Genomic DNA, 19,281 nt, shown 5'->3' on the forward strand with positions numbered 1-19,281 from the left:
ACTTATCTCTGCTGGAGCCTGCATGGCTCTGAATGCTGCACTCAGATAACACTTCATGGGATGCTACTTTCCAAAAACCAAACATCCTAGAAGTCAAACAGCTTCCTGACAGCTCCTTGTTACACCCATTTTCCCAGGCTCAGCTGAGATAACCCTGAGAACAGAGATCCTTTCTTAAGATCCCGCGCTTGCACAACACAGTGATACAAGCTCTGACTAAAAGAATGGAGTCAACCACTGAAGTGTTATGCCTTAAGATGGATAATCAGGATAATTCCTTCCACTCACCTGGCCAGCAGGATCCCTTGGTACTCCTCCAGCTGCCGCATGAAGCTGGGGTTGGGCTTGGTGACGGTGCGCCTTTCTTTCACATAGTCGTAAGCCCTGTCCAGGTTCCAGCCATATTCCTTCATGGCATAGGCAATCACCGTGGATGCTGAGCGGCTCACTCCCATCTTGCAGTGCACCAGGCACTTAGAACCATTTTTCCTGAAGTGGGAGAAAGAACAAAAGAGGATGACTAAACAGAAAACATCTGACAAGCTTAAGAAAGCAGTAAGTTCTTTACCAGAGCGTTATCAAACATATTTTCAACACTGTGGCCACAGCTGGAGTCTGGGATGTGATTTGATAATCTAATTTATAAACTGGAGCAAAACACACGAAGAAACTGAAGAAAAAGGTCTTATTAATATTCCTAAGAGATTCTGTTGCATCAGCTCTTCTGAAGCAAAGCGGAAAAGCACAGAGATACAGGAAAACCTCTGAAGACTAGTGTGGCACTCCTGAACTCAGCCCAAATGGCCCACTGGCATCAAGCTGTATTCCAAATGAAAAGAGAATCTGTACCACAAACATGGTGTCACAGTTTAGAAACATATCCCAGAGAGATACTAAGCAGTTCAGGACAGTCTTTAGCACAGTGATGTTCTTCTACTGCAAACCACAAAATGAAAATGCTGTGATGCCAGGTAGGCAAGGAGGAAAAGCAGTTAAGAAAACCATCAGGAAAACAAAATGCTTAGTATATATATCTTCTAAATGAGTGTGTTGTGTTTTCTGAAAAGACTTACTTTGCCTTGGAGATGAATTTGTAGGTATCATTCCAGTAAGCCAGAAGATCTGTAGCTTCTTCATCATAAACCCGGATATTGTGGTATTCAAAGAGCCCAGGGAAGAAATTATCTATTTCTCGAGTCACATTCAAAATGTACCGTACCCTGCATGGGAACAGCAGAGAGAAACACAGCCACTTCAGAGAGATGGCCCACTGCTACACTGCAGTTTTGTCTTGCTCTGCCAAGGGTATTTGGAAGTGCACTCTTCAACAAAATTCCTGGGAAACCAGGAATTAATGCAAGGAAGCAGCAGCTAACACAGGTAGGGTTTGCTCGGCAGTTTAGAGCCTGATAACAGAGATCCATGGATAGAAACTTGCTCTGCACAATGTCAGGTCATACTGCTCACCACCTCTATTCCACTTATCAGCAACACTTGTGCCACAGGAGCTCCTGCAATCAGTGTTTGCACATTTTCTCCAAGCCCCTTTATGAAACACTTGTTCTGCTGCACCAAAACCATGGCAAGATGGAAGACTAAGCCTCCCAGTAACACCAGAGCAAAACAAACACATGAAGTAACTACAGAGAGATGTAACAGACAATGAGCCACTGGGGAGGATTTATTTCTTATCCCTAAATTTTCTGGAAAGGAAACTGCTAGAGAAAGCATGTGATATTTATGTATACAGCATTCAGTATTTTTAGCCCTGAGGGTTACTTGTAAGATGCTTATGAAATGCACTCATGCTGGGGTACCAGGCAGAACAAGAGAGTATCACTGCAACAGAGTGACATCCCTTTTCCCAGCCAGGTATGAGATCACTGGCAATCATGTAGGACCTGTTGGACTCAAGGAAACCACAGCAGACCCTGAGCTCACCAAGAAGAGTCAATTTTGCCAGGCTGAATTTCTGAGGTACAGAATTACACTATCAGTTCACCAGCCTGATTAGTTTTTTCCACTGCTTTGGCACAAATAAGCCAAACCCATTAATAATTATTTAATTGCACAATCTTGGTGCTTATAACCACCTGGTCTAGAGAAAGGATAATCTAAACTTGAAAAGTAGAAAGGGCAGGAAACAGAGGAACCCAGCAGTGCTCAGCCTGAGAGCTACAGGATTTTACTTCCTACTGGGCCCCACTCAGAGGAACAAATGCTCTTCTCCACATTTTCCTTCCTGCCACAGCCTGGAGGTCTGAAGTGCCTCTGTAATCAGACCACAACCATGGGCTGGGGCTGAGGGCATGGAGCCAACTATGCAGCATCCAGTTCAGTAATTGCAGCTTTTTACTACCTATAGCTATAAGCTTACTGCCTTCCTTTGTTTGCTTGGAGATGTTAGTCAAGGTCAGAAGTAAGATTCTTTTACTTCAGGGTGCCTGTTTCTGGGACAAGGAGTTTGGAGGAAGAGCTTGTTTGGATCTGCAAACCCTAAAGTAAGACTCAGGTTACACAGCAGGTATGGAATAGAGTTTGTTGCATAGAAAAGTGTTAAGGCCAGGCTCTTGCTGTTAAGCTGATGGTCCGAACCTACTCACCCTCTGTTCTGCAAATCTTCCAAATTGGAGGCATTCCATTCTGAGCCCTGCAGGGAAAACGTGCAAAGGGACACATCAGGCAGAAGGAAGGCATGGCCAGGCACTAGTGGAGGGAGGGAATGGTCATCAGTGAACCACAGCAGGAAGCTGACCAGCCAAGGGATGGCGAGCTGGGGGTCCTTTGAGCACAGGGGTACACAAGTGATAACCAGGACTGATGTTCAGCACTTCCTCTCATTCCATTAACCAGATCCCTTCTGAAATAAGAAGCAGCTCTGCCAACAAGAGCCCAGCACTGTGTGTTGGCACTTCCTGCAAACTGCTGACAAATCAACCTCAGCAAGACAGGACCACCCTTTCCCTGAAGGCTGCTGCCAGTTCTGCCCCAGAGAGGAGAAACTGCCTGCATTTAAAAACCATCCAGGTGCTCTTTATACATGAAACACCCACCTTTAACATCAAAAGCAGCAATACCTAAGCTCACTTGGGTTACACCTCTTCTCCCCATGTTCAAAGCCTATGTGAGCAGAGAAATGAAGACATTTAACTGACCCTGTCTAGGTAACCCCTCTTCTCTGCAGCACATGCAGGGCCTCCAAGCTGCTTGCTTCCTGCTCAAACACAAACCTGACTGAAAACAAAACCACTCAAAGGCTTCCTTCAAAATTTAAGGTGCACGAGCTCTCTGCTTCCCTGTCCTAAAATGGCTCCCAAATGGAAAGATGATCCAGATGAAAATGATTGATTGTATTTACCAAGGCCCAGAATCAGTTTAATGTTGCCTTTTTCAGTCAAGGAAGCACAATTTAATTCAGGCCTGGGAACCATCAGTTTCCACAGGTAGGGAGAACAATGCTGCAGGGGTGAAAGCCTTTTCTCCTGTCCTTTAATCCACAATTACCAACATCATCAGTTCTCTTATTTCCTGCTTAGCTCTTTTAGCACTCCTTAAATAGGATCCTACAGGGTTCTTGCCTCCACCTGGAAGGAAACAGCTCCTTGTCTTTCTGAGCCCTCACAACACAACCCTGCCTTGCAGCACACACACTCCTGGGTGAAGCTGGTGCCCAGTCCCAGCAGCACCGCTCCTCACCACAGCAGCTGCTCTGCAAACACTTCTATTCCACACATAAACCACAGCTCCTCTTGGTGCTGCCTGCGAGCCTTGCTTGAAAGGTTTTCTCCCCATTAAATGCACTCAGAGCCAAGACTCCAAGCCCTGCAGTGCATCCAGCTGCCTTTTGGCCAGCACCATAAGCCTGTAACAGGTCCCTCTCTCTCCTTGTAACACATAGTCTGCAAAAAAAAAAAAAATCCATTACATCGTAGGTACTTCCAAGTTTCCTGGCTCTACCCCAACATGATATCCTGGGAGTGCTCACATTAACAGAGACCATCCCTTCTGAGCCAGAGACTGGGAGAGGCCCTCTCCATTTGAAAAGAGCAGCTGGTCCAAGAGGAATGGCTTTGTTTAAAGTGGAGCCAACCTCAAAGGCTTGACAGCCCAACCAAACTTGCGTCTGTGGTTCTGGGGCTGGGAAATCCAGCGGAGCGCTGACTCACCAGAAGGAGCTGCAGTAATTAAGACAGGCCCCAGCAGCAACTAAGCAAGCAAAACATTAAACAGCAAAATGTTTGTGTTTCCTTAAGTGACTTATCTCCAAGATTCTTTGTTACATTACTCTGTTCCTCCTGGATCACACAAACTCAGAGCTTTCCACCTGGATGTCACACAGCTCTCCTCCCTTTTTGCTATAGTTATGCCTTTCCCAAACATAAGAAAACTTGGCATGTGGATACCCTGGACAGTTAAAACACAAAACTGGTCTTACATCAATGTAAACAGCCCTGAAAAACTGTTAAAATTAAGACCTTGTCCCTTCCATCTTCTTGGTACAGGCTCTACAGCTTGGTGCTACATGGCAAAGTTTAGTGGAGCCAAAAAGCCAGGCTCTCTTGTTCACCCCAGGATCAATCAACCTCTCCTTCAGAATTCCTTTAACTTTCTCCAGAGGCCCCTGTGTCAATAGTGAAAAGTGTTAGGAGTGCTTACTTTTGTATTCACTGTTACAACTCACCAAAAAGACATGATCAAATATCTGTGTGGGGCTGTCCATCTGCCCAAGGATCACTATCATTTCATTGTCAATGAATTCTTTGAACTCCCGCAGGTTACACACCATCTGCATCTCCAGCTCTGTGCGTATCTGCATGGGTAGGAGGGACACAAGGAAGTCATGTGAAGCTTTTGTTCTGGTTTTTCTTCATGGCATGAAGCACAGAGCTCTTTAGTTTGCACAACAGCATTTCCAGTGCTGCACCCTCACCACTCACCTCTTTTGAGGTGATGTTCTCCAAATCTTTCTGCATCATGATCTCCCTTAATTTGGTCTTAATCAGCCGTTCCGTGCGTTCCCGCTCAGTTGGGCTGTCAGAATAAAGCAACAGTCACTGAGAGGGAAAACAAACTGGATTCATGACACTTTTAAAATAGGTGTAAGAATGCATACTCTGTGGAGTCTCAGACTCTCACACAACTTCCCCCAGGCATGTCCTCAGCTGGAGGGAATTCAGGTGACAGTAAAGCCCAGTTTAGATTCACAGTTGTATATGAAAGCCACCAACTAAATGCTCCTAATCCATTGTAGTCATCCAGAGAACCTCTGGTATTTGGTAAAATTTAAATTGGGAAGGCTGCATTATACCCTCTGGAGCAATATCTAAGCCTCTCCCTACCTTTCTTGGAAAGGTAACAGCTCCAAAACTCCTTACATGGAGAGATGAGGGCAGCTAAGCCTCTGCATTCCTCCCCCCTCTGCTGCCAGAGGCCTTATCACCAGCTGCAAAAATAGCCTGAGTAACACCAGGGGAAGCTGCAGCAGAGCAGCAGCAAGGGGCTGGCTCACCCAGCATCTTTAGGAGGGACCCAGCAGTGACAATCTTCCACCACCCTTTCTCTGGAAGGCTGCCAGGTTGGGGAAGGCATGGACATTGCAAGTGTTCAACTGGTGGTTCACAAATAAAAATAATGGAAGTTCCTGGTTCTTTTAACCTCATGCATTATTTCAGGATTCCATTGAGAGAATGCTGTTTAAGTGTCCCAAGGAAATCATTCAATTTCAAGGTGCCACCAGGGAAAGGGTGGGTTAGATAAAATTTATATATGAAAAGCTACAAGAAAATATTAATCTGTCAGCCTGCCAAAACTTTTCAGCCACCCGCCTTGTACATTAAAAAACAATCAAGTGTGAAGACTTGTTCACAGCTGAACAACTGCTTAGCATCATTATTCACTCACTGGATTCCAACAACAGGAAATATCTAGGAGCATAAATCAACCAAAGGCACTATTATCCTGGGAAAGCAGCTGGGGCCAGTGAAGTAATTACAAAAGGGGCAAGTGAAAACCCTCACACTTGGCACCACATCTGGTCACAGACTACCTTTCAGGTTATATGGTATCAGTACCATCAGAAGTTACTAATGACAGGGGTGGTAAACCTTGAATGTTGATACAGACTATAAATTTTGCCTTTCCAAATTGTCTACCCATTTACCTCAGCCACTGTTTTGGACCATCTATCACCTGATACCCAAGCATTTAGCTGGAGGCATCTTGGAACCTGCACACTGTCCTGCTCCACACTTGCTAAGCTCCTCAGAATAACAAAAACCTGCACTGCTCTTTGTCCCCATTCCTAGGTGTTTCAGATGGATGAGATGAGGAAGTTTCTAAGCTTAAAGGCTCAGAAGTACATACATAAACACTCCACTTCTTATCAAAATTAACTGAGTAAGGATAGAAAGACCATGTTAGTCTAAACATGTGGTCAGACACATGGCAGTGTAAGAGCAAAGTCCAGAGAAACCTGTTCCTTCCAGGCCTGGAACAAGAGGAGAAAACCAGCAGAGACAAGACACCTCTCTCACCAGTAACATGGGACTTACCTTGCAGAAGCAAAGGTCTGCAAGCCTAAAGCCCGAGATAAACAACTGAACTGAAAACAGAGACTGGAGGAGATGCAAGGGAGCCCCAGGAGCACTAAATTTCCAGTGCTGGTGTTTACCTAACCAGGAGTCCACTTACTACACAGAACAGGAAGCCTCTCCTAATTAATACCTGATTAAGAGCAATCTCTTGTGGAAGCTTTCTCCTCATTTGGGGACAGTCAAACACTGGCTCAGCAGAGCCAGCCCAACTTACACATCTGTGAAGAGGGCGGGCGAGTCAGGCCGGTGGGACTGGACATCTTGCATGGCATTCCACTCGTTGACCGACAACTGATCCGAGTTGATATGGCTCTCATAGTAACTGACCCACGTGAGGAAGAGGCTCCCTGGATAGTAATTGTTGCTCCGTGCCACTTCACAGGCCTTATGCAAACTCTGCAGAGCAGACCTAGCAAGGAACAACACTTACAGGTTTATAATTTCTCCCTCAGGCTGGTATCAAGCACCAAGCAGCAGCCAAATCCAGGATGCTGCTCATATCCCATCAGCTGGTACAAACCCCTGGCACTGTGCATGAGGCTGCCCTGCAAGGCTGTGGATTCCCACGTGCTGCCAGAACTTGCATGTCTTAATTGGAGCATGCCCAAAACAAGCTTGGATAGCAGTGAAGGTGCCCACAATTCAGAGGGCAGAGGCACCCACGTCTCTGGTTCCAAAATCTGCTACAAATACCCAAGCCCTAAATAAGATACACTGAGTTTGTGTCCAAGACAGGGTGCTGACAGCTCCCACTGTGCCATCAGCTGTCCTGTGTGCTGGGCAGGGACACCCAGAAATCAGACATGCACAATCAAGGGCTCAGGACTGCACTGAGATGTTTAGGTGTCTGCCCTCTCTCACTGCACAAGGGATGTCAGAAGTTTCTTCAGCTGCTGCTGGGAAAGAAATCCCCCTCTCCTATTTTTAGCTTATTTTAAATCTTTGACTGGGATCAGAAGGATCCAGGTCAAAATCACTGGGGTGACAGCAGCATCGCTGACAGGCGATGTATTTTTGCAATGCAAAGAAGCTTGAGCCAGAAATACTTTTATGATCACTACATGAACCACCCTAAAAGGAAAGAAAAATGCAAGCAGCTTCTCTTTCCTCTATCACAATGAACATCTCAAAATATTTCAAACATATACTCAAAGCAATGTGACTTTGGGCACAAAGCAGCAGCCCTTTGCAAGGAAAATTACCCTAATTCCTTCCTGCCCTCAGCTGAGACAAAGCTGCTGTACACCAGCACTTACATGGCTTTTTTCCTTTGGTACCAAACTTCCTTCCCTGTCTCTGAAGGAAACTTCTGACTGCACAAGTAGGTCTCAAGGTAACAGTAACATAAAGCAGCACCTGGTTTTTAAGAGCTTAAGCAGCCAAAACATCTGGAAAAAGGATCACTGGGACAGCTTGTAGTAAGTACTTACCACATTGCCTGTACAGACACGGGTTTGAATATGTGCACCCTGTTATCTGTTGATACGCTGAACCCTCTGGTGAGAAGAAAAAGGGCACAGTAAAAATGTGTCCCAAAAGTCACTTTTTAGTTAATAACTGATAGTCTGCAGCACATTAGAATAGCAAAGGTCTAGCCCTATGCATACACTGCTGAGTTCAGCTAGCAAACAGATCAAAATAGCACACTAAAAGCTCTAAGATAACTTCTTTAAGCAGCTGCTGTTTGGGAATGAAACTAAGACAGTGGGACAGTGCTGGGCTGTGCTGTTTACCTTGGCAACACAAATTCAGTGCCACAGCTGGGAGCAACAGAGTCCAGCTAAAGAGATCCTGAGGCAGCTACCAAGGAAAGAAATGTCATTCCACGCACTGCACTGGACAGCCTGAGTAACTGGCACAAACAGGAGTCTGCAAGTCAGGTGTCTATTTGGCAGAGAAACATCATTATTGCTTTCTGTTGGGCTGAGTGCTGCCTGCTGAAAGCGTGATGGAGGAACACATAATAGGATCCCTTTAAGGAGCTTTCACTACACACCCACTCACCAGTAAAAGCTCCTTTACTCCAGCTTAAACACACACATAAGCTACTGTCTCAGTGCATGTTTATTCACAGATAAGTCAATTACTGGTGTTCTCTGCCACAACCACTGTGATTAAGGGCCTTTGAGCCTACTAACCCGATACAGGTCAACAATGGAGGGCTGCTGGAATGGTGAGAGCTCTGCAATCACTGGGATCCTTCCCCATACACCTTGTTCTAAGCTGTATTAACACAGAACACACAAAAGGCACTCACCCATCTCCATCCAGGTGGATCAAGGTGTCGCTCCAGAGCGGCAGCACCAAGCCCATTGTACAAGTGCTACTGCAGTGAGAAAGAGAAAGTCAGTCTATCTACTACAGCACCATGTTATTATTCCAACTTCATGGCAACAGTTACATATTTTTGTACTCATTAGGAAAAAGAAAAAATGAAAACTCCCAATGCTGATTCAGTGACAAACAGTGCCAGTGTTGTTCTACAGGGGCCTGACAAGGATCACCAACCAGATTCAGGGTACAGCACTACCCTTTCAAGCAAGCTTAAAGGGTTAACACATCCAGGAGAAGAGCAAACAGGATCCCAAAACATTGAACTTTGTGCAGAAGGTCAGAGGGGGCTCAGTCTTTGGTTAGCTCAAGGCTTTCTTTACAGATTAATCCCTCACAGGCTCAAGAGGTTTGGTTCTAGCTCTGATTTTGCAACCCACAGCTTCATTTTCTTGTTTGTCCCTCAGCCACAGCTGCTGGAGACTGGGCAGAGCAATGCAATTAAATGCAATTAAAGGGTGACTGGCAGCACGGCAGGTTGGCAATCACAGCCTATCACCTGTGGCTGACTCCTGACCCTTCTTTGCCCTCCCACACCTCAAGAATGAGCACAACAGCCATCCCATACAGATACCTCCTGGCAATCCCACTTCTCTCTCAGCTGCTTTGCTCTGCCCTCACAGTGCCCCCAGCTTTCTGTAAGGCTGAGCAAAAAGTCAAGTTAAAAGAAGAAACCAAGTGATGAAAATAAGGCAGGGGCGGGGGAACACAACACAACCTGCTCCAGGTTGTTAAATGAAAAGAGCTGAATCTCATAAAGCTGCAAAACTGCTCCATAATCAAAGCAGCATCTTGAAGAACTGAATTCAACTGCCTCCTGCTCTTATGCTTTGCACCAGGTGCTCCCAGATTTCCACCAGGTTCCAGCACACCTGCCAGTCTCCAGCTTCAGAGAAGAGCAGGAAGAGGGAGGGCCAGCTAGGGAGCCCTGGAAATGCACACGCCTGGTGCCCAGCACCAGGAGACACTGCGGCACGCAGCTATTTCTGTTGACAACATGAGATGAGCTCATGGAAAGATGTGTTTTTAAAAGGCTTCCCAAGGTGGCCAGGGTATTTTTAGTGGTACTGTTCAGCAAGCGCTTATCAGAGACCATAGCAACAAGTCTACATGGAGTTATAAATACCGAGTGGGCTCAGGGAGGGAGGATCACAGTGACCATCCAGAACACCAGGAACTCCAGCAGAAAGCTAAAACCAACCTGCTATGTTATTACAGACTGAATACCAGTGAGCTCTCAGTTATCAAAGGTGTCTGTGCTGGTACATCACAGCCAACAACAAGTTCCAAGCTCACAACAACCTGTGCAAGGACAAGTTATTCTTGCCCCAAGGCAGGAGCATCTCTGAGTCACAGCTGTCCACACATGTGCAGAGATAGGAGCCAGGGGCAGCATCAAGCTGGTCCCCCCATTTTAGCAGGCATCACCCAAGCTCAGCATCCAAACCAAGCATGGTGGCTGCTGAGACTAGCAGGCAATGTTTGGAAGGCAATTTCTCAGCCAAATAGCTCAAAAAATATTTTCTAGTGATCCTACTAACTACCTGCAAGTAATTTATTCCAACTAGTGTCAAAAGCAACACTCATTCCTGTAGCAGCTGTACTGGAAGTAAGCATGAGTATGAAACCTTCCAAAATTGAATATCCAGCTGACTGTCTTCCAGTAAAGGCCAAGACTTACTTAAAACTATTTTTAAGAGAGCCATGTGCCTCCATGCACTCTCCAAAGTGCCCACTGTCCCCTTCTAAATGTGAAGTTTCTGCTCCTGAAGCTGTGGGGTTGCTGTCACCTGGTTTACAGTTCTTCCAGCAGCAAAAGCTGCTTCCCAGCCACATTCTGCAGCCTTGTAGAAAGGTCAGCAGGAATTTCAGTGAACGAAGAAGCACTAAACCCTGATGACACACTGGGGACAGCATATGGTGTGCATGATCTGCTATCACCAACCCTGACACTGCCATCAGGCCTTTGTGCCATGCCCTTGGCAAGGGACTGCCTGACAGTCCCCTTCTTACTACCTGCTCTCCTGAACCCTGAGGTCCAGCTTCTCTAATTGCAGCTTTTTCTTTCTTTGCATGAAGATTGTCCCTGCCTCTGGTGTGCAGATGTAGGGCTTGGGGACCTTACTCTTCAGAGGCACACTGAACATCCTCACAGAAACCTGAAGCTTGGAGGAATGAGAGGAAGGAGGCACTGTTGCCTTCACATTTACCACCTCCTCTCAAGAAATAAAAAGACACTTCTGGATCTCAAGAAAAGTGTTAGCCTAAGAAAGCTGAAACAGCCTATCCCCAGAAAACACAGGACACCAGACAGTGATTTCTACAGTTTAACTTGATGTGGGGGTAAGCACAAGGACTTCCCCACCTGGACACTCTGAGTACCTGTCATTGGAAGAGAAATCCATTCCTAGGACGATGCTCTCCTCCGTGTCTTGTCTGCCATTGGTGGACACCACCACCATGTATCTAGTGCGGTTCTGGTAGGTACTTTCCAGTCTTACAGCCTGAAGAAAAGAAGTGGAAGAGATCAGCAGTGCAGTCAGCAAAACACACACAGCAAAACACCTTTACAGGCCACCTTTTCATGCTGAGTGACAGGCGCAGAAGCAGCAATGCAGTCTGGACTGGTATGGATGCCCCATGCTCCTCGGCTGGGTAACAAGTGCTTTACTCCCACACAGTGCCTTCCTCAACAGCTGGCATGTTCCTGGTGCACTCTGCACATTTGCAGGCCCTGCTCTGTCCCACCAAGGCTGGCTTTGAACAACCTACAGCCCTCTGAGTGGTCCCAGCCCAGTGAGCTTTGTGGACCATCAGTGAGACAGACGGGTGTTGAACCTTCACCTTCAAAGGGCTTTGCCCCAAGAACCAGAACTTTCCTGTAAATTACTGTGTGCTACAACAGCTCCAGTGAGTCTCCTTCCACCAGCTTCCCAGGCAGCTGGACAGACAACCAGGATCTAATTCATAGTGGTTTCTTGCTGGCCCTTTGAATTCTTCTGGCAACTTCCCCAGTGCAGAAGCAACTGTACTGCCTTACACCTGGCAGGAAAAGATATGCCTATGACTAAGCTGTATCCTTCACTGATTCAGATTGCCCAGGAAAGGTGAAAAGTCATCATGCCTCGTTGCTCCTGCCACATTCACTTGTACCCCAGTGCCAAAAAAGCTCTATGAGGACTGGTGTTCAGCCCAAAATCCCCCAAATCAAATACTACTGAGAGCATTTAGAGACCAGTGGAACTTAAACTGTCAATGTCAGACCAATGCTGAAGCTCCTGGAAGGCTGCACTGAGGTGAGCTGCTCCTCCAGAAGCCACAAGGAAGTGAGAACTGAAAGAACTCTAGGAAGCCTTGCAGACAGACTGCTGGTTAATGAGGAGCCTGGGGAAGGGAGCCCAGCACTGAAAGTTTTGCTTATCAAGACTTGCAGCAGGCAGCTTTTACATGCAACACTTTTTGGACTCTGTTCCAAGCTGTTTGCAGCTATTTTAGTCACAGAATCCCAACCAGAGAAACTAGGACATCCCTAGAAAGGAAGTGTCTTAATTCTGTATACTAATCCTTAACTTTGGATGGCCCAATCCAACCCCAAGACTCTGTCTGGCCTCAGTGTTTACCACACTTTTAAACTGCTGCTTGAACTTTGAGCAGGGCCTGCAGAGAGCAAATATGGATGAGAAGGAGCCAGCCCAGCCCAGCCTTGCACCGTGCTGTGGACAGATCACTGCCTGCTGCAACAGGACCTGGTTCCTGAATTCCTTGCAACCCAGTGGTTGAAGTCTGAAGTGGTGTTTGACATCCTCCACAAACAGAACCCGAATTCCTCAAACACCAGCAGTCCTCCCAAGCCATGGCTTATGTACATGTCTGTTGGTGGCCCTCATAGGGGGCCATGTCTCAGAGACCCCAGTTTAAACAGTCATCCTTAAAAAAGCTAAGGAATTAACTATTGTGTGAGCTCTCTCAGGAGCAGGCTGCTTTTCCCAATATGCTCCTTTAGTTGTTTAGTTGGTCTTGAGGTCAGAGTGGCATCTCTTCCACTCAGAGAAAGCCCCTGCTGATCTCAGAGCTCTCCTGTCCACCAGCTGGGAAATCTTGACCACGACACATGGTGGAGTCTACAACAAAGGTTAAACCAGTGGTGTCAGCTGAACAGAGCCCACCATCCCAGCAGAGTGCTCTGTGGCAGGGAATGCTGAGCGTGGCAGGGAAAGCTGCCCAGTGGCATTGCAGGGAGCAACAGCTCTGGTGATGGGGCAGAATAGCAAGTGCAGGCAGGAGACAGTGTTGAGAGAGTCTTCCAGACTTGCCCAGTTGGACCAAAGACCAACAGAAACTACCCAAATGCTGATGCCAGCAGACAGCTGTGCTCTGTACAGCCAGACACTGTGCCCCACCCTATCATCTTAGGATAAGTCATGCTAAAACCAGCCTTATTTTCCTTCTTGCTTCTTGAGTCACTGGGATTCCTTTGGAAACACGGAGGATCAAAGTGGTCAGTCCTTCAAGGTGCAAATTCTCCCCAAGATGGTTGTTTCTAGAACTAACCACTTGTGGGAAAACAGAAAGGTGCTCTTCAACCTAGAAGAGCAAGTAATCACCAAGGTCTTGGTGGTTAACATAATTATCTGCATTAGGAACCAAGCCTCTACATACAGCACAGACTTGCCTAAAACGGGAGCAGACAGATGCAGCTGCCCCACGTCTGGGGCATTCACACTGGAGTTTCTGTTCTGCTTCTCTTGAAGACAGCCAGCAGCAAGAGGATTAACAAAATCTAACTTACTTTGCTAAACATATTTGGCCAGCAGAAATAGGAAGTCTTGATACAAGACCCTTTAGAACAGGGCAAGACAAACAGTGAGCAAAGGTCATGTAGCTCCACGCTGGTAGGGTGGGATTTTCAGAGGCCAGTTAAGAGAAATAGGACATGGCTTAGTGTGGATCTCTGGGTTCACCACTTACACCCTTAGCACAAAGTGAAGAACCACGACTGGGCAGATAATGTGTTTTGCTAAATTTACTGGAGTATTAAAACAGCAGAATTGACACTGGAAACCAGCCAACTTCAAAAGGTACTATTAGAGGCCCAAAGTGCCTATCAAACCACAAATAAATCTCTAACCTTTCCATGAATTTCCAGTACACATGCTCACCTGCCAGCAGGAGCACACCAAGTGCTCTGATGCCTTTTAAATGAAGATATTTGAAATCCAAATCACTTTAGGGAGGATGGCATGGCTTCAGGGACTGTGATGAGATGGAAAGTTCTTTCTCGACCATCTCATCTACACAGAGCCGGCTTTCTCCTTAATTTGGGATGGTTATTTGTAGTCTGGTCAAAACAAAACAAGTCATCCCCTGTAGTCCTGTCAGGGCCAGCCACATTCTTCTTAAGTTTTAGGCTCACCTGAACACAAGCCAACTTTATCTTCTGCTGCATTCTTGTGTCATCTGAAGTATGATGTGATATTTCACCAGCCCTTATGAACAGCACATTCCAAGAAGTTCATACTGACCTTTTGTGCTCCATGATAGTAGGTGTTTCATACAAGAACACATTTCTCATGGAAATAAATGATTTGAAGACAAAATAAATGTGTCCAACTTTCAAGTTCCCAGCTCTGCCAAGCTACAGAAACATGTTCAATCACTTTGCATTCTTAACTCCTTTTCCTCCTTCCCACTGATCTTACACTGGTACCATGGCTCTAATCCTGCTTTCATGGAAGGCTATAAACCTCTGCCAACACCTCCAACAGAAACAAGAGTTGTTCCAAATTTCAAGTGTAGGTTTTGAGAGGATTAGATTCCTCCGCTGCCCCCTGAGCTGTGAAGCCAGCCCTCCAACAAAATGAAGAGAATTAATTTCTCTCAGTACTGTTTATATTTCAAATCTCATTTGTACCTGCTGTTTTATCAGAGAGTCCATTGCAGCCCTGCACACCCTTCATTCGTCAAGAATCAATTAAATTCAAGTAGACTATCGAACCTAACCTCATGCAAGATTTCAGCATTCCAAATGTAGCTCTGGACAAAAGGGTTTATGTCTCAGCCCACAAAGTCCTTATTCAGCTGTTAAGGCTAATTTGTCCCAAATCACACAATGTAGCCAGTGATACTGCTGAACAATGCCTTGTTCAATAGCTTCCAATGTTCTAACCCTGGCTCAAATTCTGAAAAGCATTGAGAACCCCCATTCCCATCACTTTCACTGAAATTTTAGTGACAGCAAGGTGTGTCTGGCAAAGTTTAGGGGAGTCAGTCCTTTGGCTTGCTTATGGCAAATTCTTTTCGGTGGTCATTTGGGAAGCTAAAGCATTCCACACTATTGGCATCCATCTTGGCTGTTTCCTAATTATACTCATCCAATCAGTCCATCTGCAGCACAGCTCAGGAGGATTCAGCAAACCAGAGGTGCTGGAATTACACTTGTGATGCTGGCAGTCCTTCTTTGGGCAGATGTTGCTAAGAAGCACCAAGAAAACACAGGAAACAAACTTCAGGCTGCTGAGTGATGAAAGGTGCAGACTCACTGCAGTCATGCCTGGCCTTGTAGAGCACTTCAACATGTCCTAGGCAAATTCCTCACTGCTCATACTTGGCTTCTGGAGCTCTTCAGGACTGTGCATCAATGTTATGAACAGCAATGGCTTATTTTACATCATTGTAGAAGGCAACAGCCCAGGAAAGCAGAAGGCCAAGGTTCAGTGCAGATGCATGGCTACATGGGGATCTACATGCTCCCACCTGTTCGCCCATGGCCTTTTGGGATGCCACAGGTCAGGAGAGCAGAGTGAGGAACACAGCTGAACTCCAACAGAAAGGCAGTTGCTCACTCACACTGGTCAGATATAGGTCACCTACTCTTGATTTAAACAGGACACCAAGATAACTTACCCATTCCCTCTGGCAATTGTTACAATATTTTTTGAGAGCACAAATACTCAGCACTTGGTTCAAAGACAACCTTCTAGCCATACAATTTGTCTCACTGAACAATCAAAGCAGTCCTTTCACAACCAGCTGCTTTCCTACCTTCATGGTTGCAAAGACTGCCCAAATCTGATGACGGAACCACTCCAACACACACACCCCACTGCTTCCCTGAGTTACACAGGTGTGTTTGTCAAGTGGCACTTAACCTTTGCATTGGTTCACAGGAGATAAGCAGACAGCCAACCTACCAGTCTGATGTTGTCTTCTGGGCGGAGCAGGATGAACATGGCCTGCAGGTGCTGCTGGAGATCCCCTGCGGGCAAGAGGGCAAGGTTAACACACAGAAAGAGTTTTAAATCACATGCAAGTTCCTGGCTGTCCAGCCAGAGCAGATGTCCATCATTAAACCTGACATGTCACCAGGAGTTTCGTTAGTGTCACTCCTACTTACTCAGATATAGGAATTTCGTCATCTCTTACTCAGCTGCTCTTTGCTCCATGTGCTCACCAGTTCCTGTGCTACTGTGTTCTCTCCTGCTAAATTCTGTTATCTTTTTCTAACAGAAATAAACACCATTTTGGTACTCTGTTCCTTTGACAGACAAGTCAACCTAGGCAGAAATGGACCCCACCCTCTGGTTCAACATCTCATTCTACCATGTGCTCTGAACTAGAAATTTGCCATTTCTTTTACACCAGCTTATTACTCAGTGCAGAACTACTATCCAGGCAAAAGTATACTCTCCTTGGATTGAAATTAAGTCCTGCTTTAGAACAGCACATGCTCACCTATGGTTGTGTACCAACCCCACCCAAAAACAGCTAAAAACTGCCAGCTGAAAAATCAAACACCTATAATTTTTTCCTAGAAAACACTTGCAACACCTTTCCTGATGAAGCTGAGGAAAAATCAATTTAGTGCATAACTGTGATTTTAAGTCTTATTAAGGAGAGACAGGTGTCCCAGGTTCCTAAAACATCAAGCATTTCAAAGACAAGTGAGATGATTTTCTGTCAGTACGACTGCACTGACTTCTCAGCACTACTCCTGGCATGTAAGAGAGCCAACATCACCCCCTGAGTACTAGCCAGCAGCAACACCTCCTGCAAAGGGCTGCTTTTTCAATCATTACGTGGAAAATGAGTCTGCATTCCCAAAAAGGAGAGTGCAGGGCTGCCAGGTGGGTGGCAGAGATCAGCAAGAAGAGGAGCCTTTACTCTTCCTCCCACTCCCCCACAGCCAGGAAGCTGAGTTTAGACAACACTGCAAGGAACAAATATTCAGCAGGATCAACCAGAAGAACCTTTTCTAGGAAGGCTGGTTAATCCCCCTGACCTCCCTTTCTGATTCACCAGTGGTGCTAGAATCCATGTTATTTCACAGACTCTAAGAAATAAGAGACACAGAGCAGCATCCAGAAATACCAAAAAAGGGAAGGAGAACAAAGGAAAGGTTGCTCAGTGAGAGTACCTGGTTTCCAAATGATTTTTATAGTGGAAGAGCAAGGCTGAAGGGCCGTGCAGCCCCTCTTTGGATGGGACAGAGACAACCTAGCATGGAGTGGGTTACACAGAACATTGCAATCCCTGCTCTCCTCTTCCTCCTTGAAACACATTTCAGCATATGGAGAATGAGTCAATGCTCTGGGAATGCATTTTTAACTGGGGATGGGAAAACTGAGGCACTCAGCAATGCCAGGGAAGTCACAAAGTATCACCGGCGACAACCACCTGAAACTGCTTCCTGCCCATGGACATTGTTCCCAGTGCCGGAGTGGCTGGCACGAGCTTCCCTAAACAGAAATTATTTATGGAGGTAGGGTACTCAGGAAGGCCAAGTCATCCATCAGATGCTTGTTCTGCCCCGAGTGTTGTGACAGGATCTCCCCACATCAACACCAGGGCAAAATCCTGACAGCACTGCTCAGTTCCAGCAAGCTGCAGCTAATAACACAGCGGGAATTGCTGAGAACTGTCAGTCAACAAGCAAAGGTCCTCCTGCACCTCCTGCCCACAGCCTGGAAGAGCTCAGCAAGGATTTGACTAATGAAACATCCACATGCCTTAGTCTGAAATGAAAGATGCTTCACCTCAGCTTTTTCCATCTCTAAAATATAGCAGCTGCCACTTATTGCTGCCAGTAATTCAGGGAACATCTGAAGAGCCAAACTTTCCAGAGTTAAAAAAAATCACCTGGACTACTGGATTATCTCAATACTTAAAGAGAGGAAGTTTCTAAGACAACCCTTCCTGCAAGGCTCAGCCAAGGAGCTCCATTATCCTTCATCCACACAAAGTTTACCACACTCCTCCCTATTCCTCTGCCAGCCTTAGGATCTCCTGAACTGGAAAGTAAAGGATTACTTCCTTGGCCAGCTTTAATCAACTTGCAGGGTTTTCAGCCCCAGACACACAAGGCATTTTGTAAACTTCCTGGATTAAAAAAAACCAAAGGAAAGGCTTTAACATGCCAGAACCAGCACAAAGATATCACATCCTGTCCTGTGAAGAGCTGGCTTTGCTGGCAGTCATGGCACGGCTGCTGCTTCCTATCACACTGAACTGTGCAGAGCAGATGCTTTTGTTTCCTCGAGCTGGCAGGCAAGGTGCAAAGCATGAGCATGGGTGGGATCTGAAAAGTGATTCAGGGTATTCCAGAGATGGCAAAAGCCCCAGGGGAAGTTACATCCCCTTCTGGCCTCCTCCAGCACTGTTTGTTGTGGAAAAGCAAGGCCACCATCCCACAGAAGTTTGCCAGGTGGCACAGGACCACCCAGAGAGAGGAATATGGACAGCTGCTACCATATCTAGTCAATCTGACATGATTCCCATTGATGGAAGTGTGATTAGAGAAAAGGGGGTGAGCATGAATTATTTCCTCTTACCCATTCACTCTTCATGCTGGATTCTAGCGCCTCTGATGAATTAAAAAGGCAGGTCAGGGAGGCCAGTCAGCCTTCCTAGAAATTGCTCTTGGAGCCACTTGAAATACTATTGCATCTATAGGCAGCAATTCCATACTGGAAAGTTATGTCTGCTCTCTACCCACTTCTAATTTTGTGTGCCAGAGATAAGTCACGACACACATGGGGATGGAAGCTGAGCATGGATTATCGGTGTCCCAGAAAGGAGGCAGCTGCACTCACAGTGCCAGCCAAGCTCTCCACATCACCGATTTAATTCTGGCACAGATGTTTTGCTCAGGAAGGTGACACACTGATCCCCTGGTGCCTTGTTCTGATGATACTAGAAAAATTCACAGAAATCTGGTGCACACTCAGACAAGGGACTCTCTTCAGTGAAACCTCCAAGCAACGTAACAAAACCACTAGAGCATTTCCATCACTTGACAGGCAGGGAAATTGAGGAAAGGACAAGCACTGATGCCTCATTAAATCTCACCCTGTAAACTGAA

General features: G+C 46.2%; 1 protein-coding gene across 4 annotated transcripts in view; it reads right to left on the reverse strand.

Moving 5' to 3' along the window:
• The window catches only part of SSH2 (slingshot protein phosphatase 2), a 91,721-nt gene that overhangs the window by 11,918 nt on the left and 60,522 nt on the right, over positions 1 to 19,281 (reverse strand). For 2 of the 4 annotated variants that reach the window (XM_015646575.3, XM_015646577.2), the window contains 10 exons: positions 16,115 to 16,179; positions 11,307 to 11,428; positions 8,851 to 8,919; positions 8,024 to 8,089; positions 6,808 to 7,002; positions 4,938 to 5,031; positions 4,682 to 4,810; positions 2,604 to 2,650; positions 1,074 to 1,220; positions 289 to 489 (listed from right to left, as the gene is read on the reverse strand). In XM_015646575.3, coding sequence (XP_015502061.1) covers positions 289 to 489; positions 1,074 to 1,220; positions 2,604 to 2,650; positions 4,682 to 4,810; positions 4,938 to 5,031; positions 6,808 to 7,002; positions 8,024 to 8,089; positions 8,851 to 8,919; positions 11,307 to 11,428; positions 16,115 to 16,179 — 1,135 coding nt within the window. Of the gene's footprint in view, positions 1 to 288; positions 490 to 1,073; positions 1,221 to 2,603; positions 2,651 to 4,681; positions 4,811 to 4,937; positions 5,032 to 6,807; positions 7,003 to 8,023; positions 8,090 to 8,850; positions 8,920 to 11,306; positions 11,429 to 14,083; positions 15,396 to 16,114; positions 16,180 to 19,281 lie in introns of all 4 variants that reach the window. The other 2 variants (XM_015646580.2, XM_015646576.3) reach the window with 2 other exon arrangements.

The sequence above is a fragment of the Parus major genome, chromosome 19 (genome assembly GCF_001522545.3).
Source record: "Parus major isolate Abel chromosome 19, Parus_major1.1, whole genome shotgun sequence".
In the NCBI taxonomy this organism is placed as follows: Eukaryota; Metazoa; Chordata; class Aves; order Passeriformes; family Paridae; genus Parus; species Parus major.